At 39.5% G+C, this 24,902-nt stretch overlaps 1 protein-coding gene across 2 annotated transcripts in view; it reads right to left on the bottom strand.

The window, feature by feature from the left end:
- Positions 1-202: 202 nt before the first annotated feature.
- The window catches only part of ARHGAP20 (Rho GTPase activating protein 20), a 209,868-nt gene continuing 185,168 nt past the window's right edge, over positions 203-24,902 (bottom strand). For both annotated transcript variants that reach the window (XM_040257933.1, XM_040257934.1), the window contains 6 exons: positions 20,556-20,734; positions 18,632-18,793; positions 12,711-12,820; positions 9,913-10,102; positions 6,957-7,071; positions 203-5,876 (listed from right to left, as the gene is read on the bottom strand). In XM_040257933.1, the coding sequence (XP_040113867.1) occupies positions 4,039-5,876; positions 6,957-7,071; positions 9,913-10,102; positions 12,711-12,820; positions 18,632-18,793; positions 20,556-20,734 (2,594 nt within the window). In that variant the 3' untranslated portion in view covers positions 203-4,038. The remainder of the gene's footprint in view (positions 5,877-6,956; positions 7,072-9,912; positions 10,103-12,710; positions 12,821-18,631; positions 18,794-20,555; positions 20,735-24,902) is intronic.

The following is a 24,902-nucleotide window of genomic DNA, read 5'->3' on the forward strand; positions in this document are numbered from 1 at the left end:
TCAAGCACTGTTTCTCTGTGTTCATGTATTTTGATGATTATCTGCTTCCCAGTCATCTCATTCTCAGGCACAGATATAAAATGATTCTTTCTTCTGAAAATTTTAGACAGTAACAATTAGTTCCTGTGATCTGGCAGAGACTGAGTATTTTTTTAAGCATCCATTTTACTTGCTCAGAGTAATGGGCTATGCCACTAGTACAGGTTTTTAGCTAGTTTATTCACTCCTCATGGCAGATCAAGAGGCTGTAAGAAGTTCTAATTTTAATTTCAAGTTACTGTAATCTAAAAATTAAACCTAGAGAAAAATACTAACATTTAAATCTTAAATGTCTCCCAAATCTGCATCTTCTATTGTCACATAAAATCAAACTCCAGAGAACATATTTACTTTGCCTTAACCAGTTAAATAGGTAGAAACACTTTGATCTACAAATGTATGTGCACTCTGACAATGCACAACGAGAAAGCATTCCATAAATTAAGAAACAATATGCATCTACTACCACCCTGTGCATATTTCCTTGGGACTTGGAAACCAAATTTTCCAAATTACACCCCAGAGCCTTCTGCCAATTCTATCACACACCCAGTACTATGTAGGACTGAAGTTTATGAAATTCCACCCCTCCCTTTTAAAAACAAACAAGCGATACAAATGAAGGATTTATATTTACAGGTGGCTTAGGAACAGAGTAGACTCACACTTAGGGTAGAAAGCACAAAATTCAAGAGTACTCTTCCTTTTATCAGGAAACTTAGCTTATGAGATATCCTTGTAATCAGAATAGATACTAAAGAAGTTAACATTTTACTCAGCTTTATTGTTAAATTTTTTTCTTTGTATTGAAATAAACAGTTTGCAGATACTTCCTCTCAAGTCATTAAAACATGACCAGGTAAAAAAGATTAAACACTACCATAATTTGGATTAAGATACATAATATTTTTAGTTTCAACAGACAAAATATGCCACTGGTTTGAGGATACATTAGATCCTTTCAATTCAATGCCATCCCATGAAAAGCCAAAAAACCACAAAACTAAGATAATTTATTGAACTCAATGTTTTTAGTAGATTAAGCTTCTTTAGAAGCAAAAATCATCTTTGCATTTAACATTTAGGTCTCTACTGCTCAGAATGAATCATTTTTTTTTTCTGGACTAAAGGTCATGTGTATCTTTTTAACCTTTTTGAAATGGTGCTTAAACTTACATAGAGTGAACCTCCATGAACTTTGAGGAGGCAAAGATACTCATGGAAAATGAGAGAAATGAGAATATTTATTGACTTTATATGACTTTATAAGTACTGATGTCTTGTAGTATCTGGATCTAGACATCCTGGGATGTTTGGACATGTCTGGAATCAATTAGATACTTTGGTCAGAAGGGCTCAAATTTAGACAAGAAGATCTCATACATCAATTGAACTGAGTTGATGGTTCTTTGCTATGAGAACACAGACAATATATATCTGATTCTAGGAGCACAGTGTACATGTAATATCTAAGAAAAACGAACACTTTATGTCTAAAACATAATTGTTTGGTAAACAGTAAGATCAGAAAAATATAAAAGAAATAAAGCCCTCCTTTTCTAGAGAGACTGACCACACAGCCTATGACTAAAAGCTCAAAGTTCTAACCAACATTAATTACATTTTACGAAATTTCCAATGTTAAGCAGAAATTGGGCTCATTAGCTAAAACAAGTCTACAAAGGGCAACATTACCCTGGTGGGACTGTTAACTCTGAAGGATGATGTTTTATTTAACAGACAGCATGGACTTCATACATATCCATAATCAGTGCCTTTAAAACCAAACAACTTTAAAAGTTAGCAGCAGTTTCTGCAAGTACAAAAATACACATTTATTACATAACATATGGTAGTAAAATTTGTCAAGATATATTATACAAACTCAAAGCATTTTAGATAAAGCATTGGTCTAATATATTATAGATTGATGGAGTATAATAAAATGACATGTAGTCTATCTTCAAATCGTACAATATAATACTTTACAGCAATATTAATTATTCACATTAAATGTTACAGGAGTATCTAAGGGAACACAGAGAATAGGAATGGTTATGGAAGAACCTCAGCATCTTTTATGCTCCAAACTGAGTAGACGGTTTCCTAACCACCAATATGAAAGGAAAAAGGATACAACTATTATTTTGTTAAGCAGAGAAGCAATTTTTTCTGGAAAGACACTCCAAGCCATAAAAGCTTCATTCACATCTTGGGGTTCTGCAGTAGTATGCCCTAAGGGTGAGGGGAATCCCTGTTGCCTTTATATATCATACCACAAAAGATGCATATGGACACTGAGGAGTCTAAATATAGGAGTGGTTAGTTAAAAGGTAAAATCTACTTCACATCTGTGACTGAGATGGCCAGTGTCATAAAGGAGCTCTTTTGAGAGAGTTCTAAAAGTTAATTACAATGCTTAGGACAAACAGGGCCATGTCCCCTAGAGGTAGGTAGCACCTATAGCTAATACTGAAAGGATTTCTCTCTTACAGAAAACATTATTTTTTTATATAAGTGAAAAATGCAACCTTTAGGACAACACTGAGAAAATATTTGACATGAACGTTTCGGGGTGGCTGAGGAAAATAATTTGAAATAAGCAAGTATTGTCAGGGGAAGGTCCATCTGATATTGAACAATGGGCTCTAAGCAACTTCTTATAAGTATTTAAAATGAAGGAAGATGCACATCCATTTCTGATTTGATTGCATCACACTGGCTGGCAATGCCTAATAACCCAAGGAAATAATCCAGGAGAGGTACTGGTGTAATCTTTAAGGCAAGAGAGAGGAGAAATGTCCATCAATATGTAATAAATCAATGGGGGTATAAACTGCGAACTACTGGAACAAAAAAGATGTAAAAACTTCTGGAGGTAAGATAACCCCAAGCCAATGACTGTCGAAAAGAAGCCCCGGGAGCCACTCTGACTGCTCCTCCACTCTGTGACGCTTGATAACCTGCCAACCTCAAAACTGTTTTCTCAACTGACAAATGACCATCAGTAAAGGGATGACTTATCACGAATTTCTTCTGGCTGACTAAAGGGTAAGGAACAGAAAAACATTTTAGCAAAGAGGAGCCATGCTTTGATCACACGTTTGCAACAGCAACTGGGTAAGAGAAGGACTGCTCTGGCAGTCTTTCCCTCCACACGAAGACAGTAAATACAGTGGGAAGGTCGTCTTACAACAGGAAAATGTTCTGAGCTCAGGCACCTTGAAAGGACACTGAAACGAGCAGTCGTCTCCTTCCTCCTCACAGCAGTGTGCAGTGGAGCCTCTGTGGAGCACGAAATACTGATGGAAAAACTCAACCCATACCAAAAAACAAACCAAACCAAACCACCTACAATATCATGGTACTCACGGCTTTCAAATCACTTCAGCTTTTTCCCTCTCTGGCTGCCACCAATGGGCTGATACCTGAAATGATGCTGTGAGGGTATGTGATATAATATAAAATGCCACAGAAATGGCCACTGGTTTGGATTTGGGGAACAGTTTCACATAATTTTCTTCATTGTTAGATGTGTTACCTCTTTAGCTTTGACTAGCGGCATTATTTTGGCCTACTCATTAAAACCATTCCACGGAATGTGAATGGTTTCTCTGCAGCCTTCCCTCTCTCTCCACACTTCCCGTTCTTCGCTTATCTCCTGGCTTCCTCAGGAACTAATCTCATCATAAACAGCATGCTTCCTCTACAGAAAAGACGCTTTCTCTAGCTGTCTGCTCATAGCTGTTAAAATGCATGACAGGATCCATCCATGCTTTAATACGGAAAAGCCTCCCCAAACACTGAGGTCACGGAATTTTTCAGTCTAAACTTTTGGACAAATAGTTTCAAGAAAGAGAATTCGTTTGTTGTCCTAAGTATTAGCAATGATTATCTTTATGCTACCCATCCCAGGTATTTTATACAAAGGGGTCATAGTAATTGTTGTATCATTATCAGCCTGTTTCTGTTCTTATAGACATCAGGTTCTCATGGTGGTTACATGTCTTTGGCCAAATGTCTATCCTCAGCATCACACACCACGGGTGGCCCTGAGTCTGGGCTGGACGCATCATCCACAGTCAAAGAGCCGGGGGAGGATCTTCTCTGGGGCAGCATACCAGGAGAGCACTGCCCACTATCCTCTCCTTCCGCGGGTGACTTCACACGAAGCCCAAGTCTGTCTTCCACGAGGCTGAATGGAGGGCTACAGTACTTCTCTGAGTCCTGGCTGGGGTAGGAACTGTACCAGCGGGCCGTCTGCACAGCTCCCAGCCCTTCAGCTGCCCTTTGGGGCACGTCTTTCTGCCTCTCTTGCAGTGCGATGGCTTCCGGAACACCAGAAGCATGTGCAGGAGGATCCGTGGGTCCTTTTAGAGAACCCACTTTATTTTCCTCTGGTCTGGGTGCCCTTGCCTTCTTTTTGAGAGACCAGTTTTTCAAACTGGCTACACCACTCTTCAACCATGTGCTGGGGTGAAGAGTTACGGGATGCACGTGTGAATGCCACTCTACGCTGTCCTTTTTTGTATAAGCCAGGCGGCCACTGGCCTGCCCCGATGAGGGACCAGGAATTCCAGAAATGAGGCCAGAACTGCTAAAGTCAGAGGAAAGCTCTGCCTGTTTTCTTTGAAAAGTACAATCTATTGGAGAGGATGTTTCGGTGGGTGTAAACACAGAGTGTTCAGAAATCTGAGAAAAAGCACTGTCTTGGGAGCTCACTGATGATCCAGATGGGGAAGTACCTGGGGAGGACAAGCTGGAATAGCTAGTCCTTGAGCAAAGGTTTAAACTTGGGGGTAAAACCTTCTCTGTGTTTTGGTTTGTGGCACTACTCTTGCCCACCTCAATCCCCATGACCAAACTCTGATTAATAAGCTTTTGGCCCTCCATTTGTAAAGACTTGTGCCGTTTGAGATAATCTTCCTCTCCATGCAAGAGACTGGCTTCGTAGCTGGCTTTCTGCTGCTTCTTTGGATAAATCCCCCTGAGATAGGTCAGTCTGCAGTGCTGGTCATCAATGCTGGGCTCTGAGCAGCGCCGTTGTCTCCTTGAACTCTTGAGGGCGTCTGCAGTGTGTGGCAGGGAGTATTCGGATGCATCCATGTCAAAGGGCTGGCTCCTGGGATGATCACAGGAGGTCATGTGACTGTAAGACGCCATGGAAATGGCTACTGGCTTGGATTTAGGAAAAAGTTTTACATGACTTCCTTCATTATCAGACAAGCTTTTCTTCTTAACATTTTTACTAGTGGCATTTTTCTTGCTATCAATGCCTGTGACTAAACTCTTTTTAAAACATGTCTTACCCCCTTCCTGAAGGGGTTGATTCTGATTCAGATGGCTCTCATCTTTTTTTGAGAGAATGGCATCACAGCTGGACTTGCGTAGCTTTTTCTGATATAACTCCCTGAGATAGGAAAGCTTTGAATCGAGATAGTCGATGCTGGGCTCCGAGCAGCGGCGGTGTCGCCTCAGGCCTTTTGGAGCATCTGCGGCAGCTGTGGACAGGCGGCTGGGTGTGCTCGTGCCAGAGGGGGCCTGGGCGTGTGGGACCTTGGTGTACACTGCAGTGTCCACTGGCTTGGATTCAAGGGGCTGTCCCATTTGAATGTCTTCATCTTTAGAATGGTCTAAGTCAAAGTCACTTAGGGTTAAAAGGCCTTCCACCTCAGGCTGGTCGAGGTCATAGTCACTGAGGGTTAACACGGAGTCCATGCTTCTGCTACCCTGACCAAGTTTCTTTACCAAGTCACTACATGGGGCATCAACATCCTCATTCAGCTCATTTTCCAAGCTGTCATAGGAGGAGTCATTCAGCTGGAAGCAAGAGATATCTGTCCAAAAAGCAAACCAGGATTAACATTTTTACTTAACACAAATGCATGCTGCCTTAAAAATAATTAAAAAACCCAACTATGATGATGTTTGGTGTAATTCTGTTTTTAAGTGTAGATTGTTCAAATTTTCACTCTAAGGAAAGAAAGAATCTTTCATAATCTCCCCAGATGTAAGTGCAGAATTAAAAATAAACTGTTGAGGTATACGAGATTTACCTCAGTTCCTGAAGAAATAGGCTTTCTTTATATAAGATTTCCTCAATGAGGAGATGGTCATACTACCAAGAAACAGTTAAAAATATAAAGAAATTAATGCCAGATATATCCAGGTTCAGATTAAGACTCTGTCTTTTAAACGGATCTGCTGGTGTATACACATAATTAACTCTAATCTCAGAGAAACCATTTACTAGCCCTACCAATTTCTCTTTGACAAAGTGCTTTACTATATATTACTTTATCTTTACTACAACCACAACAGTTAGATATGATGGTTATCCATATTTGTAGATGAAGATATTGATGTTCAGTGGCATAGAAGAATTGGCCAAAGACAACATAACTAGCAATTGGTGTTACAATAATTCATAATTTGGAATATTGAGTGTCTTTACTCCCCACACACCCCAGCCTGCTCCATGATGTTACTTGTTTTTAAAGTGTTTAGCAGTGCATGAGAATTCTCGGAAGCCTCAGGGACCTCTAAGAGGAAGGTGAGGAGAAAAAACAGGGCTGTCTCTATTGCCTCTGGGCCTTCTACTCCAGTTTCAACCAGAGCAGTTGTGTTATACATATTGGGGCTCCTTGTAAAGTTTATTTTTAAAACGGTTAAAAACATCATACTATATAATGCTGCCACTAACAATCTGGGACCTTGTCTTATACCCTTCTTAACCCTACCACAGTGTTAACATACCCTGACCTTCTAAGGAAGGAGCAGAATCCTAGACCCACTGACCGAGGAGAGAGGCCCTCTTCACCTGAGCTGCTATAGGCTCCAGGATAACCACTGTCCCAGCTGATTTTCACAGACGTGTGTCTGTTTCCCACAAAAAACAATCCAGTTATTCACAATACCTGAGGCATTCTCTCTAGAATCACATCTCACTGAAACCTCTCCCAAGAGGGAAGTGATTTCTTCTCCAAATATCTGACAGCAGTTTTCAATAAGAAACTGTATAAGCAGAGAAACCTGTACAAAAAAGGGACAAAAATGAGCTGCAAACTTCTCATACAGCCTGTCTGTAAATCACATTTCATATATGAATCCTAATTCTAACAAAAAATGCCAAAGAATCCCGAGAAAAATTCAGGTTTGCTTTATAATACAGTTTCCCCTAAACAACTATGATACTTTCAAGAGTAGTTTGAGCATAGAAATTAATTTTAATCAGTAGACTAGTTATTACTTGTGGCCTTGGCTTAATACTAACATTTTTATACCAACTGTCTTGTCTTTAATATTAGAGTAATTTAAAGTATTCTCTATAGGGCACTTGGGATGAGGAAACACACTTTCTCATTAAAATTCATGAAGTGTCATTAAATGAAGACTTATAAAATGTATTTCTTATGCAAAAGGAAGGTGTCATGAGCTGGGAAGTTGGTAGCTATCCTCTATGGTTCTCTGTGAGGAGAGACAGCTGGAGAAAAAACTTGCACTTTGCCTGACTAGTCTCTTCCTATGCATTTCTTTCCCTTAGCCTTGCTAACTGGAGGTGCTTCGGGAAGAGGTAAAGATTTTACTAGGAAGCTTTGTGCCTCCATGAGATATACAGAAATCTTTACATAGTTTTTTTGCCCCAATAGCTGAAGCAAAGCCCCAACTCCTGTACTTATAATCAGGCAATTCAGGAGTGTATGATTTCAAGTAACTATTAGGTTGGGGCAAAAGTAATTGTGGTTTTGCACTATTGAACTCTGCTGTTTGATGTTGGAATACATTCCTAAATAAATGTGGTTATGGTATACATCATTTTAATGTGAAATTTTTGCTTTATGTTTTTGGCAAATGACACTACTTTCTGTGTATTTTATATTTATTTTAGACTATGGAAATGAAGTTAGACAAAAAGCAAATTTGAGCAATTTTCTTATTTGAGTTCAAAATGGGTCATAAAGCAGCGGAGACAACTCACAACATCAACAGTGTATTTGGCCCAGAAACTGCTAATAAATAGTGCAGTGCTATTTGTTTTTGCAAAGGAGACAAGAGCCTTGCAGATGAGGCACTTTCTGGCCAGCCATCAGAAGTTGACAGTGACCAACTGAGAGTAAACATCAAAGCTGATCCTCTTACAACTAAATGAGGAGTTGCCAAAGAACTTATTTGAAGCAAACTGGAAAGGTGAAAAAACTCACTAAGTGGGTGCCTCATGAACTGATTGAAAATTTAAAAAACTGTTGTTTTGAAGTGTCGTCTTCTCTTATTCTATGCAACAACAATGAACCATTTCTCAATCGGATTGTGACATGTGATCAAAAGTGGATTTTATATGACAACTGGTTATGACCAGCTCAGTAGCTGGACCGAGAAGAAGCTCCAAGCACTTCCCAAAGCCAAACTTGCAGCCAAAAAAGGTCACGGTCACTGTGTGCTGGTCTGCTGCCTGTCCGAATCCCGCTGAAACCATCACATCTGAGATGAATGCTCAGCAAATTGATGAGATGCACCCAAAAGTGCAACGTCTGCAGCTGGCACTGGTCAAAAGAAAGGGCCCAATTCCTTTCCACAACAACGCCTGACCACACATGGCACAAGCAATGCTTCAAAAGTTGAATGAACTGGGCTGCAAAGTTTTGCCTCATCTGCCATATTCACCTGACTTCTTGAAAACCAACTACCTCTTCTGCAAGCATCTTGACAACTTTTTGCAGGAAAAATGCTTCCACAACCAGGAGGAGGCAGAAAGTGTTTCCCAAGAGTTTGTCGAATTCCAAAGCATTTTTATGCTACAGAAATCGACAAACATTTCTCATTGGCAACAATGTGTTGATTGTAATGGTTCCTATTTTGATTAATAAAGATATGTTTGAGCCTAGTTATAACGATTTAACATTTACAGTCCAAAACTGCATTTGCACCAACTTAAATAATGTATGAACTGGGTATTAGCAACATCTCCATTCATTAGATGAGGAAACTGTGGATCAATGTAACTAATTTTGCCCAAGATTGTACATCTAGCAAGTGTTAGGCCTGAGAATTCAACCTTGACCTGTCTAATTCCAAAGTCCTTATTTAATTTTTAATTAGAGGATAATAACTTTACAATATAGTGATGCTTTTGCTTTTGCCATACATCAACATGAATTGGCCACAGGTATACATATGGCCCCTCCCTTTTGAAACCCACTCCCACCTCCCTCCCATTCCACTCCTCTAGGCTGTCACAGGGCTGGCTCTGGCTTCCCTGCATCATAGAGCAAACCCCCTAAATAGATAGGTGGCTATTTTACACATGGTAATGTATATGTTCCAGTGTGACTCTCTCCAACCATCCCACCCTCTCCTTTCCCCCACTGTGTCTAAAAGTCTGTTCTTTCCATGCGTCTCCTGTGCTGTCTTGCAAGTAAGATCAGCAGTACTATCTTTCTAGATTCCATATATATGCACTAATATATGACATTTATCTTTCTGACTTCCTTCACTTTGTATAATAGGCTCTAGGTTCATCTACCTCATTAGAACTGAAAAGTCCTTATTTATTTTTAAAATCATATCAACTCTTTTCATATCACTCTATGGTTTAAGTCAGTCATAGTTGTTTTTCCTCCTTAAAGAGAAAAGAGAAGCAATCCAACTGCTATCACTTTTTTGCTCAAGAAATTACCTTTTTTATCATCTGCCAGCATAGGATAAAACACTCAATGAATTCAGATTTACAATGATAGGTACTTAGTACATATAGTACTTATTTTCTTAAGTATTTTCACTTAAGAAAATACGTATCTTTCAGAATTCATACCCCAATTTTTAGGTTCAAAATGGGGAACTGGTCCCCCAGAGCAGAAAAAGGAAAAACTTCATTACCTTTTTTGTAAATTCGTTTTCTAGTTCTGGGCTAGAGGAAGTAGGAGGCCAAAGAATGCTTGGGGCGATGCACACTGCTAAATTAAATGCGGTCATCTGATTGGATGAAGAATGTTGCTCAATGTTGTGTAATAACCCAAAAAGATACCTTAGGAGAAGAACATTGGCTCTCGGAAGCTGGTCTAATAGCCTGAAGACAGAAACAGGCACTCTGTAAGCAAACATTTCATAGAAAACCTGCACTGACAGGCAGTCCTCACTTTCACAGTTCAGACATGCAGGAATGTCTGTTAATGCGGCACATGCCAAGGGAGGACTGCCTGTGAAGAGGAGAGAGGGAGCACTGGAGATTTATTATTTATTCTGCAATCCAATGAAAATGTAAAAGAATGCAAAAAAGTAACTCATAAAAAGATGCTGTCTGAAATACTTACCTGGAACTGTTACAAAGTATCTTAAGCAAACCCTATAACATTCCAAAATATTCTCAACCAAAACCCCCAAAAAGCTTTCTAATGAAATTAAACAGTTGCATTTTATATGTAACTCCTTTACTTACTTACTAATACGTGGCTCCTTTACTTCCAAGAAGCAACAGAGGATTCTGTCTCTTGGTAAAAACCTAAACCTCGGCCATGAGACTCCCAGGTCCATTCTGAAAGCTCACACTCTGCTCCGGCAGCTCTCAAGATCAATTTTGCCCTCCATCTTTCTATCTCACTGACATCACTCTCACATATAATGCAAACTTATTATAATATTTTTTCTATCATTCCTATTTTGTAATTGATAAAGGATTTCAAACGATCATTTACTTAAGATGATTTTTTACTGTCAAACAGAAAACAGATACAAATGTTGATAGTCATGGTGGTTGCTTTTTTCCAACAAGAATCTGTAACCTGGGGTGAAAACTGGATACTTGGACTCCTGTTGCATAACAAGAGAAAGGCTTTTCTTCAGCAGTATGGACTGACAATGGGAACAGTTTTGAAGGGACAAATTATGAAAGATACGGAAATGAATCAAAGGGTTCCTGGATGTATTCAATGGAAAGTAAGGTACTATTATCATACTCTGGGGTATCTGGGTCATAGGGGTTGAGTTATTTGACTCTGTAAACTGTAGATTACTGATAGCAGTGCACTTAACACTTGTCTGTAGACTCAAAAATCTTATCTGGTAGAGAGATAAATGGTTTATTTGCACATACAGTGCCCCACTCACCCCGCCCCATGCCCTAGCAGTAAAAGTCAGTTTTGCATCTATTTATAAATTCATTTCAGCATTTCTGATTTAATTATGTAAATTGTGATAGTTTGAAATCTCTTTTGACTTTGCAGTAATATCTTACTAGTTCTCTAATTAATGTTTTAAATAAAACCTCTCATGTGTGCTCATTTTGTATTTGTATGAGAGATATAAGTCTAACCCTCTTTAAAACATCTTTTTTTTTATACTTTACAATATTGTATTGGTTTTGCCATACATTGACATAAATCCGCCACAGGTGTACATATGTTCCCCATCCTGAACCCCTCGCACCTCTCTCCCCATCCCATCCCTCTGAGTCATCCCAGTGCACCAGCCCCGAGCACCCTGTATCATGCATAGAACCTGGACTGGTGATTCGTTTCACATATGATAATACACAAAAGCATCATCTTTTTAACCATTTGTAGAATATAAAGTTTTAGACAATGAGCAACAAAATACAGGATCTGACGTTCACTGCCCCTGAATGATTTCTGCCAAAACAGACACAATTCTGTTACGTGGCTTTGATTCTGGTGTCTTCAACAGTTATACTATGTTCTTCTATTGATAACAGGTGTCTATCAATAGCAGTGTGTAGATAATGACTTGTATTTGAGAGCTACTCAAGAAAAACTGCACTAAACAAGCATATGCAAATAAATGATTTTAGGATTCATGGGTTTTCACAGAACCGGAAGCATGCTTTTTGTTAATGGACTCTTCTTTCCTATACTCCTATAAGGGGTTGGGGTGGCGAGACCTGCCAGCAACTTCTCTTTAAATTGAGTATAAACGATGCATTCTTTGGGATCAGACTGAGACTTTGCAACACCCTTCTTCCTTGACACTTTTCAACAAGTTAACTGTCCCTCTGAAGCATTCCCACATATTTTGCAGGTATCTCTTTACTAGCACCGATTATACTACTTTGTAACTCTTGGTTTTACCTATCTGTTCTACTAGACTGTGATACCCTTGAGGTGGAAGCAATTTTTTCTTTATGAATTCAGTTGCTAAATGAAGTATATAAGGAATAGTCTGGTTAAACTAAGATGTAAATTATAGATTGAGTCTACTGTATTAACTCTTGGTCTAATGGGTTTCAGCTCCTATCAGATTGAGATGTACAGAATGTATAAAATGGTCAAGTATTCCATGTTAATAGGATTAGGGAAAAGCAATAATAAAGTGACAGTAGCTAGCATAAATCTATATTTAAACTGGTCCCCATGGATATGATTTTGATAGTGATTATGGCTCAGTGGGTGAAGAATCCAACTGCAATGAAGGAGACGTGGGTTCAATCTCTGGGTCGGGAATATCCCCGGAGGAGTAAAGGGCAACCCACTCCAGTATTCTTGCTTGGGAAATCCCATGGACAGAGGTGCCTGGCAGGCTACAGTCCAAAGGGTTGCAAAGAATCAGACATGGCTGAGTGACTAAACACAGCAAGCACAAGCACACTACCTTCCTAGACAAGCTTACAAAATATAAGCTTTTTAAAAATCATTTTTGAGAAAGGACCAAATCAGAATAATTACCTTTGAACCGCATTTATTTTCTCTTCATCATTTCCTTGATCCATTACACAGACCCAGTGATCATAGAGATCTGATGAAAAAATACTTCCTGGAATATTTCGCAGAAAATCCTTATATAGAGGGGAAAAATAAATATTTTAAATTGTTATTCTCAGGTTAAATATGTATTAGAGACATTAGAAAGAAGACACTTTATTGAAAAGTACAGTTAAGTTCTCTCTTCTTTGGACTCCATGAAGCTTGGTGCCAACCCCTCAATGACGTGCACCCATAGAAACATATGCTTTGATATTTTTCTAACAAAAACCAGAGGGAAACTGGAGTCTGGACTATAGTGGTAAAGATAAAGGACAACCTGCTTAGGCTGAAATCTCCTGTTTGTGTACATTTTCACAAACTAGTATAACATGGCGGGGTCTGACAAACCTAAATCCTTTTTATTTCATTAGTTAAAAGAAATGTATGAACACATTTGTGAGATTCATAATATAGTAATCAGTCATCCAACCATTCAACAAATATTTATGTATATGTGCCAGGTACTGTTTGAGGTGGTAGGGAGAGAGTAGCAAATTAAACCAAGTCCCTGTTATATTAGAACTTTATATTCCAGTGGCATTGGTGAATAATTTCATGCAGAGATGCTTAGAGCTTCTCCTTGTGTTCCCCCTAGAAGGGCTCTCATATATGAGGAGGAGAAAGCATTCCAGACTGTGGCTAGGCTCTGGAAACATGCGGCCGCACCCCACACATAATGTACATTAAATAACATGTCTCTGGGACAGTATCTTTTCTGGTCTTCGAGACTCTTATACTGAGACCACTGGCGGGCTTGGGTGTGATGAAACTAGACTATGACAAAAGTAGGAGATACCCAACAGTTTCCGGTTTGACATATGTTAATACAAAGTTTAAAAATAAAGAATTCTGGTCCTGGCCCTATGTTTCCTTTTTGTTCTAGGCCAATCTCTTTGTTGCTTTTGGCAATGGTTGACCATCTGCTTACAAGTTCCTATCTGCTTACAAGTTCCTGCTTACAACATAACATGACATGGTTGACTATCTGCTTATAAGTTCCTGCCTACAATGTTGAGACAGGCAAATATCTGCAACTGAATAATTTTAATTCTTGCTGGAAAATCGAATCAGCAACTTTACCTTTGTGCCTTAAAAAGGGAATGCACAACTTGTTACTTATATCTCATGTTTATACTGCTATTACGGAAGCTGTGACTCCTAAGTGTTGCAGTTAGCTAACTAGGTGAACATCTTCCCTACCAGCTAATCAGCTTCTTCATGGCAGAATCAGACCCTCACCTTCTACTTCATACACCTTAATGCCAAGCACATTCCCAGACAGGCGTGCATGCGTGCTCATCCACTCAGTCTCTCAGTGATGCCTGATTCTCTGCGACCCCATGGACTGCAGCCTGCCAGGCTCCTCTGTCCTTGGGATTTCCCAGGCAAGAATACTGGAGTGGGTTGTCATTTCCTTCTCCAGGGGATCTTTCCAACCCAGAGAATGAACTTGCATCTCCTGCATTGGCAGAACACTGAGCCACCTGGGAAGCCCCAGTCCCAAACACAGTAGAGGTCATTACTGAACTGTGGGTATTTGTCATCTGGTCAAATATTAGTGGAAGACAAGGAAAGGTCAATTAACTGTATCTACAGTAATTTTGAAAACCTCTTTGTAGTTGTGTCACCTATTATCATACATTTTTTTTTTAGAGTAGTTAACAAGTAGGAAGATGATTGATACAAAGTCTTTCTCTGTTCTATTTTCCAGTAGTAATATCCATGGATATTTGGGATTCAGATGTGTCATCATAAAAATTACCTCTTTTCTGGGTCAATCTATCAAATTTTCATAATTTCAGACTAATTTTAGTGGCTGTACCTACATTAAAAGTCAGATTCAGAAGAGCAAAAATCTGTTATTTCAAAATGGGGCAGTGACAATACCTCTCTTTTAAAATCTCAGTGGAAAACACAGTTATGATCTGTCTTGAAGAAAAACATCATTAAATCTTAAAACCTACACTTGAAAGATAATAACTTGTAACATCTCAATGAACTCTCCACAGCTGGAATAACAAGTTACAAAATAACAACCACCATTGGATCTGAGAAGGGATGGGAAAGCTGGTTCTGAATTACAATCACCAGCTCTTAGCACTCAACCAAAAGTCTTTCCCCTTCCAAAAACAGAAACCAGGCTATAAGCAGAACTCCCAAATTAATTTGAGATGAGATTCCTACAGGATTAAAAATGGACTTTTCCTTAGAGGTCTGATGAATCAAAAATACAGTATCACAAGTAATTTTCTTCCAATTATCGTTACATTTAAACAAAACCAGTGTAAGTAAAAAATTAAAGAAAAATTTAAGTACTGCTTCTAAATAGTCTTAAAAATAAGAAACAAAACAAAAGCTCAAAAACTTTTGGCAAAAAGTATCCCTTTCTTGCAACTACTTGGAAGAAATGAGAGTAAAACACAGCTACATGATTATAACGCTTTAGTTAGAACTCATATAACCAGATTTTTCATTTGGATTAATTTTTGTCTTTTGCCTATTCCTCTTTCCTGTGGTCATGTATGGATGTGAGAGTTGGACTGTGAAGAAGGCTGAACGGCAAAGAATTGATGCTTTTGAACTGTGGTGTTGGAGAAGACTCTTGAGAGTCCCTTGGACTGCAAGGAGATCCAACCAGTCCATTCTGAAGGAGATCAGCCCTGGGATTTCTTTGGAAGGAATGATGCTATAGCTGAAACTCCAGTACTTTGGCCACCTCATGCGAAGAGTTGACTCATTGGAAAAGACTCTGATGCTGGGAGGGATTGGGGGCAGGAGGAGAAGGGGACGACAGAGGATGAGATGGCTGGATGGCATCACTGACTTGATGGACATGAGTCTGAGTGAACTCCAGGAGTTGGTGATGGACAGGGAGGCTTGGCGTGCTGCGATTCATGGGGTCGCAAAGAGTCGGACACGAATGAGCGACTGAACTGAACTGAACTATAAGTACTATTTCTTCACTGTGAAATACGTTAAACTGTTCTAGAACCATACTTCTTCGTAGCAGTCAACAATTTAGAACAAAATTTTAAGAAGTGTAGTGCTGTGATGAATAGCATATTAAGGAAAAATTTCTAAAACACAGGCTTTAACTTCTTAAAAGATGGGAGAAAGCCTAATTTTATGACAAAAATCAAAGAAAACTTTATCATGCATATACTTGCATGCCTGCTATGTATCTGGTAAGCACACTATACATACCTTTATTGTACTCCAGGACTGAAAGGTAATCACAAACCCTGTGTAAAATAAATTAGATGACCCTAGCTCCAATTTTCCAGTTCTTTTTTTAAAAAATTATTTGTTCATTTAGCCTGTGCTGGGTCTTCACTGCTGCACAGGCTTTTCTCTAGTTGTGGCAAGTAGGGGCTTCTCATTGCAGTGGCTTCTCCAGCTGTGGAGCACAGGCTCTTAGGTGCACAGGCCTCAGTGGCCACAGCTCCCGCGCTTTAGCGCACAGGCTCAATAGTTTTGCATGGGCTTAGTTGCTCCTCGGCATATGGGATCCTCCTGGAGCAGGGATCAAACCTTTGTCTCCTGCACTGGCAGGCAGATTCTTTACCACTGAGCCACCAGGGAAGCCCCTCTCCAGTTCTTTAGAGTGACACTTTATTGTGAAACTCTATGGTGGGGTTGTTTAAGAGCAGACAAGACCCTTTTATCAAGAGGCATCTGATTATTTACTAAGTCATAAAACATGAGTGTGTAAGCAACTGACCAGGAGGAGGGACATGCAGGAGTCTTCTTCATCATGTTTTCCTTAATTTGGTTTTTACGCTCCAGGCCTGGGGATGCGGGCTGGGGCACTTCCAACCCTGCTCAGAGGTGGGAGCCTGATTTTGATCTGCAGAAGCTATTGCTCAGGTCAAAAGCTCTGCGAAAAGCTAGTTTTGACTCTAGATTTTCAAAAAAAGTGAGGCATTTTCATGAATGTGAGGAGGAAAACATTTTATAAGATTAACTCAAATATGGATGTGAGTTAAGTAATCATAGGTGGAGGTGGGTGGTGTTGGGATGAGGGGAGAGGGGAGGATCTAGCTTTTTTGTCATAAGTAAGCTTATTTGCCATAGACATTTTTGCCACAAGCATTTCTGCAGCAAATACTTTAACCAAATAATGAACTGGCTGTAAGGCAGTTCTGCCATAAGAGATAAAATAATAAAAAATAAAAGAGGGATATTAAGAAGGACATAATAAAACATTAGAATAACAGAATTAAAGATTTTATTGTGAAATACAAAACGCTTGAACACATTTAAAATGTGTGTAACTGCTATATTTAAAATGAATAACCAACAAGGACCAACTGTATAACACAGGGAACTCTGCTCAATGTTATGTGGCCGCCTGGATGGGAGGGGAGTTTAGGGGAGAATGGACACATGTATATGAATGGCTGAGTCCCCTTGCTGTTCACCTGAAATTATCACAACATTGCTAATCTCCCATATTCCAATACAAAATAAAAAGTTAAAAAATAAAATGTGTATAGATTCATGGCAATACTGCACAATTCATATTATTAATTCAATTATTTCATGGGTTATACTAAAGCATTTGTCTTCCAAATCTTTCATTCACAATATTATATATATATACATACATACACACATATATATGTATATATATATATTGTTGATTTGTCTCTTGTTCAGCACTGCACTTTTAAATTTTTTGCTCAAATTTCTTAGGAGAGGCATCAAGTTTCAAACACTAGGTACTAGGATATATATTTGTGCCTGAGCTTTTGTGAAAGCTCTGCACACTATTTTTTGTTCTTGGCATATTGCCATTTGTCCTTTATAAAACCTTTCAGAGTTCTACAGGAAATGTGGGTTCATGCTATGTCTTCAAGGCCCTTGGTCTCTTTCAGCTCCAGTGTAGTATATTTCAAAATGTGAAACCAATTCTTGGGACAAATCATTGTCATCTGTCATGATTTTTATATTGTATATGTCAAAACAAACTGTCAACCACTTATTTTATTTTTTTTAACAAAATTACCATAAGGCTAATTATATGGTTATATGTCCAAAATGTCAGTAGCAAAAACGCTTGTAGCAAAGAAGCTTATGTGAAATACCAGATATACATGGGATCAAGGGTACCAAATGTGGTAAGGGTTTCATAAAAGAAGGACTAGATGTTGCAATCATTCCTACTCCACCTTTACTTTTAAAAGGCATTGGGGGGGGTACTGTATAACTGAATATAATTTTCAGTAGTCTCAGAGAGCAATGTTTCAATTATTAGGCAAATGTTTGTTTATTATGGTAAAACTCTGCTTCAAAGTTTAATAAAAGTTTATTTTTGAAAAATTTGCCTTTATTAGGAAGATAGTGAGACTGTGAGAAAGTCATCTAATCAGGATGTTTATTTTGGTAAATAAACTGTGTGTTATAATTGTTTTTAATTTTCATTTCATTTTTTTTTTCTTTTTTGCATGGGGTAGCAGAAGTGAAGATGGGTAGAGTGATGTGGGATGAAAAATTTTAAAAAGACTATCTGACATGCCACATAATTAGAAGTGGCTTTTAAATGCCAGTGTGATTCTGTGACCACTGGAGGAGAAAATGGCAACCCACTCCAGTACTCTTGCCTGGAGAATTCTGTGGACAAAGAGGAGTCTAGTGGGTTACAGTTCATGAGGTAACAAAGAGTCACACATAACTGAGCACATACATGACTGTATGAAGTGGGTTTTTTTTTTTTTTAACACTTTTAAGACTCTATTTCTATCATGGTCTTCTGAAGATGGGAGTAATGTTACAATGAGATAAATCAGTTGTCTGTCTCCAGAGCTATGCTGTGGGGTAGATGAAGGGAGAAACTTTCCTACCTTTAAGACAGACGCTATTACGAAAATAGATTCACAGTCTAGTTGTACTTCAGCTCCGGAATTCAGTTTTTCTTTTAGCTCTCTGCAGGATTTCACATTGGCTGACTGTCTGAAGATTCCTTTTGTGAGAGGTCCTTTCTGATTAAGAAAGAAAAGCATATCCTACGGGGAAACAAAAGAAAAAGAAAATCAAGATGGTACTTCATGCAGAACAAGAAAGGGAACATATATTTGCCCTCTCCAGCTGCCAGAGGCTGGAGTGTACCAGGGGAAAGACCTGAAGGCCTGGGGCTAGAAAGCCTGCTAGAGGATTAAACTCTATTTGCTTTTTGGCATCTCTAAATTTCTTTCTCCTATTTATGCTTCCTATATTTAACATCTAAAACATTTTAAACACTTGCTTTAATGACACTTTCTTCAGTGAACCAGCAGTCACTTCAAGGTAGCTGTTAACTTGTCTCTCTCCTCCCTAACTATTCTCCCATTACTCTCCAATATGGATTCTTTTCCCCAAGTATGACAATGCTCTTCCCAAATTCATTCTCCACTTGCTTGTCTTGTCCTTTCTTTTTTGGGTATTTGTTTCTGGCTGTCTTAGGTCTTAGTTGCTGCATGCAGGCTCTTCGTTGCGGTACACAGGCTTAGCTGCCCCATGGCATGTGGGATCTTTGGTTGGTTCCCTGCCCAGGGATAGAACCCACTGTACTGGAAGGCAGACTCTTTACTGGTCCACCAGGGAAGTGCCCTTGCTTGTCTTTCTTTTCATGTGGCTTTATACTTTCCTTCCTTCTTCTTCTTCTTCTTCTTTTTAAACACATATGTTTTTCTTGTTGTTTTTTAGTTGTGCTGAGTCTTCATTGTGGTATGCAGGCTTAGTTGCCCTGTGGCAGGTGGGATCTTAGTTCCTGACCAGGGATTGAATCCTTGTCCCCTGCACTGGAAGGTGGATTCTTAACCACTGAACCACCAGGGAAGTCACTATTTCCTTCTTTTAAAATTAGCCTCCAAAATCATCTCCTTTAGGAAGCTTTCTCCATTCCATTCCATTCTATTCAGGCTTTTATTTCTCTTTCTTTCTAGTTGTGTGCCCTCTGCTTGCCATACAGGAAGAGAATGGGTGCTGGAGACAAGCAACCCATGGGATCTGGAAACTAGCTATGACACATATTTATGGTGAGACCTTTGGTAAACTTGGGTGGGGGTTTCCCTTTAATTTGGAAGAGTAGGAATGACAGTAATGATGATGATGATGATAACTACCTTCTAAATCTGTTGTGAAGGATAAGCAATAAAGTGGCTAGATTAGTACCTGGTGCTTACAGATAGATGCACAACATGGACTAAAGGGCCAGGCATCTAGCATATTGCTTGAAGGGTACTGGACACTCAATAAATATTCTTTAACACAATCCATTTACTACATTACCTGGAAAAATACATACTCAGTGGCTTTCATTTGATCTCTTCTACATACAAAAGATAACTAAATACCAGAGGACATATCTTTATATTTAAAGACTTGGAATACAAATAAAACACAAATTTAAAAATGTTAAGATTTAGTCTGTGTTGCTAAAGTGATTAGAGACTTTCTGAACAATGCAGGGTTTAAGAAAGGCTGTGAGAAAAATGTCAGGGCTAATGTGGATTCTCTGTCTACAGTGTAGGTTCTAATTTATCTAAGCAGGTTAATGGGGCTCTTGCCTGAAATTAGTAGGCTAGATTATCTCTCCCTATTATGTCTACCTTATGACTCTGCAGTAGCCTAATCAGATTTTTTTTCTTTGAAGGAATAATAAAGATTCTCAGCCAAAGCAATGGGTATCTATAAATTTCTCATTTTTTAGGGAAAGCTTTACCTCCCAGAGCATTCCTTTCCCAAACCTCCTTTCCTATTAGTGCTATAGGCCCAAATGAGACTTACCAAGACAGCTTTGGGCAGATTGTCATTCTCACAAATATCTGGCAGAGAAACCCCGAAGAGCTGTCCTGGGATAGGAGATGTTGGTGACACGGGCAAGTTATCCAGGTGAATGCTAGAACCCCGCCAAAAGGCCCAGTTTATGATAGACCTTCTCCTTTTAAATGTCTTCTGACCTGAATCTGAGGAAGAAGTGAGATTATTAGGAAAAATAATTTAATTCACTTGATCTTATTTCTAGTTTTCATTTTACAGTATGTCCATTACAGCTCAATATTCTATAAGTTAAAGAAGAATCAATCATTTGGTTTATTCTCCTACCTATTCTTGGGAACATCACTGGTCTATTTAGTTGAGTTCTGGCACTAAGTCTTCAAAGGTGAAAGAAGGGATCCCTTAGTGAACTGTAACAATTTAAAGTAGAACATTTTCAAACCAGCACATATCCCATTTTAAAGCTGAGACTAAGCATACAAAAAGTTGAAGATTAAACTAGGCCACAATTAGATAGTGAGAATAAGGAAGGAAGAAGGAGAAAAGGTGAGAGGAGAGGGGAAGGGGAAGGAGGAGGAGGAAAAGGGAAGCAAAAAGGAAGAACAACAACTAGGGGAAGAAGAGCTGTCTCTACTAAGATGTGCTCTAGAAACAACAGAGCATCATTACCTGATGCTCTACTCTGCTGAAACAGAGACAGGAAGCTAATGTTCCACATTTCCCCCCTTTCTTCCAGCTGCAAAGACTTTCCTGTATCTTTTTAGTCCCGACTTTGAAAAGCATGTTTAAGGCGGCATGGATGGATATAAACATGAGTGAGACTTGCCCTTGCCACAGTCAAGTTTACAACCTAATGGGTGGAACAAGACTGGCGATAGGTGGGTGGAGGGAAAGCAAGTATATTTATAAATAAAATGCCATAAGAGAAGAAGGAAGCAAAAAAACATTCAGAAAAACAATAAATCACATCCCTCTACCCAGGTGGTGCTAGTGGAAAAGAACCTGCCTGCCAACGCAGGAGACACAAGAGATGCAGATTCAATCCCCAGGTCGGGAAGATCCCCTGGAGGAGGAAATGGCAACCCACTCCAGTATTCTTGCCTGGAAAAGTCTATGGACAGAGGAGCCTGGCAGGCTACAGTCTTTAGGGTTGCACAGAGTCAGATATGGACTGAAGCAACTTAGCACGCACACATCTACGCATTACGAGCGCAAGAGTGATCTTGGAAGCTTCTGCATTTGATGTGAATTTTGAACGAACATGATTTCAATAGGTAGAGGATCTAATTTCATGACTTGTATCTGGTAAGTACTCAATAAGTCATTCTTGGACAGTAACTGAACTGAGGAGACATTTAGGCGATAAAAGACAATGTGAAGAAAATAGGCAAAAGAAAGGTAAACACTGAAACACGATTTTGTGAGATCATAGCTCTAAAGCATTGTTGGTTTATCTGTATCTAACTTTAACATGAAAATTGATGGATTTACACAGAATTTGATACTAAAAAAAAATGGCTCTTTGAGGTTCCTTTAGGATCTTTCTGCTGCATGCACCTCTGGCCCTCAAAACAAACACACAAGTAACAACTATAAAGGAGAAGAGAGACAGAAAGGACCTGAGAAAATATCTGAAGAGATAATAGCTGAAAAAAACTAGAGACAAGGATAAAATATTAAAAGCAACAAGAGAAAAATGGCAAGTAACGTAAAGGGAACTCCCGTAAGGGGGAACTCCCGTAAGGTAGAAATCCCAGAAAGGAAAAAACTGAATAGTGGGAAGCTCTAAACATCTTGTATTTTCTGCCTAGAGAATTTCCTTTAGCATTTGTTGTAAAGCTGGTTTGGTGGTGCTGAGTTCTCTTAACTTTTGATTGCTGGAAAGCTTTTGATTTCTCCATCAAATCTGAAGGACAGTCTTGCTGAGTAGAGTATTCTTGGTTGTAGGTGCTTCCTTTCACCACTTTAGACATATCCTGCCAGTCCCTCCTGGCTATTGAAAGTCTATTGAGAAATCAGCTGATAGCCTGACGGGAGCTCCCTTGTATGTTATTTGTCATATTTCCCTGTTGCTTTTAATATTTTATCTTTGTTGTTAATTTTTGTCAGTTTGATTCTATGTGTCTTGGTGTGTTCCTCCTTGGGTTTATCCTGTCTGGGATTTTCTGTGCTTCCTGGACTTGGTTGACTATTTCCTTTCCCACGTTAGCAAAGTTTTTCTGGGGTTCTATCTTGTCTCTTCATCTGGGACGTAACTTTCTGCTTTTTTCCATTGTGATGAACTCATTGTAATATGGTTTTGTTTCAGCCACTGTGAGATTGTGGTTCTTCTTGCTTCTTTTGTCTGCCCTCTGATGGATGAGGCTAAGAGGCTTGTGTAAACTTCCTGGTGTGAGGGACTGGCAATGGGAAAAACTGGGTCTTGCTCTGGTGGGCAGGGACTTCCTCAGTATAGCTTTAATCCAATTATCTGCTGATGGGTGGGGCTGCACTCCCTCATAGGTAGTTGGTAGCTGTTTGACCTGAGGTGACTCAGGCCTGGGGTTTCTTGGCTCTATGGTTGGATTAATGGTGAACTCCAGGAGGGTTTATGCCAAGAGGGAACTTCCTGACCTGCTGCTGCCAGAACTCCGGTCCCTGTGGTGAGCTTCTGCCAACCCATGCCTCCACAGGAGGCCTTCCACCACTAGTAGGTAGTTTTGGTTTACTTCCCTATGGGCTCACAGCTCCTTTCCTCTGGGTCTTGGTGTACACAAGATTTTGTTTGTGCCCTCCAAGACCAGAGTCTGTTTTCCCCAGTCCTGTGGAAGTCCTATAATCAAGTCCTGCCGGCCTTCAAGGTCAGGTTCCCTGGTGATTCCCAGCCTGTTTGTCAGATACCCAGGTTGGGAAGCCTGGCGTGGGGTTCAGAACCTTCACAACAGTGGGAGAACTTCTTTGGTATTACTGTTCTCTGGTTTGTGGGTCACCCACCTGGCGGGTATGGGATTTGATTTTATCATGATTGGGCTCCTCCTACCATCTCACTGTGGCTTCTTCTTTGGCTTGGAACATGGGGTACCTTTCTTGGGGTGGGTTTCAGTGTCCTCCTGTTGATGGTTGTCCAATAGCTGGTTACAATTTTGGTCATCTTGCAGGACGAGATGAGCACATATCCTTTTACTCCATCATCTTGAACTGGAAGCCCTTTATTTGTTTATTTTTAATTTCTATTGCCATATAGTTACTTTACAATGTTGTGTTAGTTTCTGGGCTTCCCTGGTGGCTCAGATGGTAAAGAATCTGCCTGAAAGGCAGGAGACCTGGGTTCGATCCCTGGGTTGGGAAGATCCCCTGGAGAAGGGAATGGCTACCCACTCCAGTATTCTTGCTTGTCAGTTTCTACTATACAGCAAAATGAATCAGTCATACATATATATGCATATACATCCCCTCCCTTCTGGACTTCCTTCCATTTGGGTCATCACAGTGCATTAAGTAGAGTTCCCTGTGCTATACAGTATGTTCTCATTAGTTATCTGTTTTATACATAATATCAGTAGTTTCCTCTGTGTTTTCTAAATCCAGCTTGAAAATCTGGAAGTTCATGGTTCACATACAGTTGAAGCCTGGCTTGGAGAATTTTGAGCATTACTATGCTAGTGTGTGAGATGAGTGCAATTGTGTGGTAGTTTGAACATTCTTTGGCATTGCCCTTCTTTGGGATTGGAATGAAAAGGCAGAAGAACCAGAGATCAAATTGCCAATATCCGTTGGATCATAGAAAAAGCAAGAGAACTTCAGAAAAACATCTACGTCTGCGTTATTGACTACGCCAAAGCCTTTGACTGTGTAGATCACAACAAACTGTGGATAATTCTTCAAGAGATGGGAACACCAGACAACCTGACTTGCCTCCTGAGAAATCTGTATGCAGGTTAAGAAGCAACAGTTAGAACTGGACATGGAACAATGGACTGGTTCAAAATTGGGAAAGGAGTATGTCAAAGCTGTGTATTATCACTCTGTTTATTTAAACTTCTATGCAGAATACATCATGCGAAATGCCCGGCTGGATGAAGCACAAGCTGGAAGCAAGATTACCAGGAGAAATATCAATAACCTCAGATATGCAGATGATACCACCCTTATGGCAGAAAGTGAAGAGGAACAATAAAGCCTCTTGATGAAAGTGAAAGAGGAGAGAAAAAGCTAGCTTAAAACTCAACATTCAAAAAACTAAGATCATGGCATCTGGTCCCATCACTTCATGGCAAACAGATGGGGAAACAATGGAAACAGTGACAGACTTTATTTGCTTTGGCTCCAAAATCACTGCAGATGGTGAAGGCAGCCATGAAATTAAAAGACATTTGC

This window comes from Oryx dammah, unplaced genomic scaffold (assembly GCF_014754425.2).
Source record: "Oryx dammah isolate SB20612 unplaced genomic scaffold, SCBI_Odam_1.1 HiC_scaffold_17, whole genome shotgun sequence".
NCBI lineage: Eukaryota > Metazoa > Chordata > Mammalia > Artiodactyla > Bovidae > Oryx > Oryx dammah.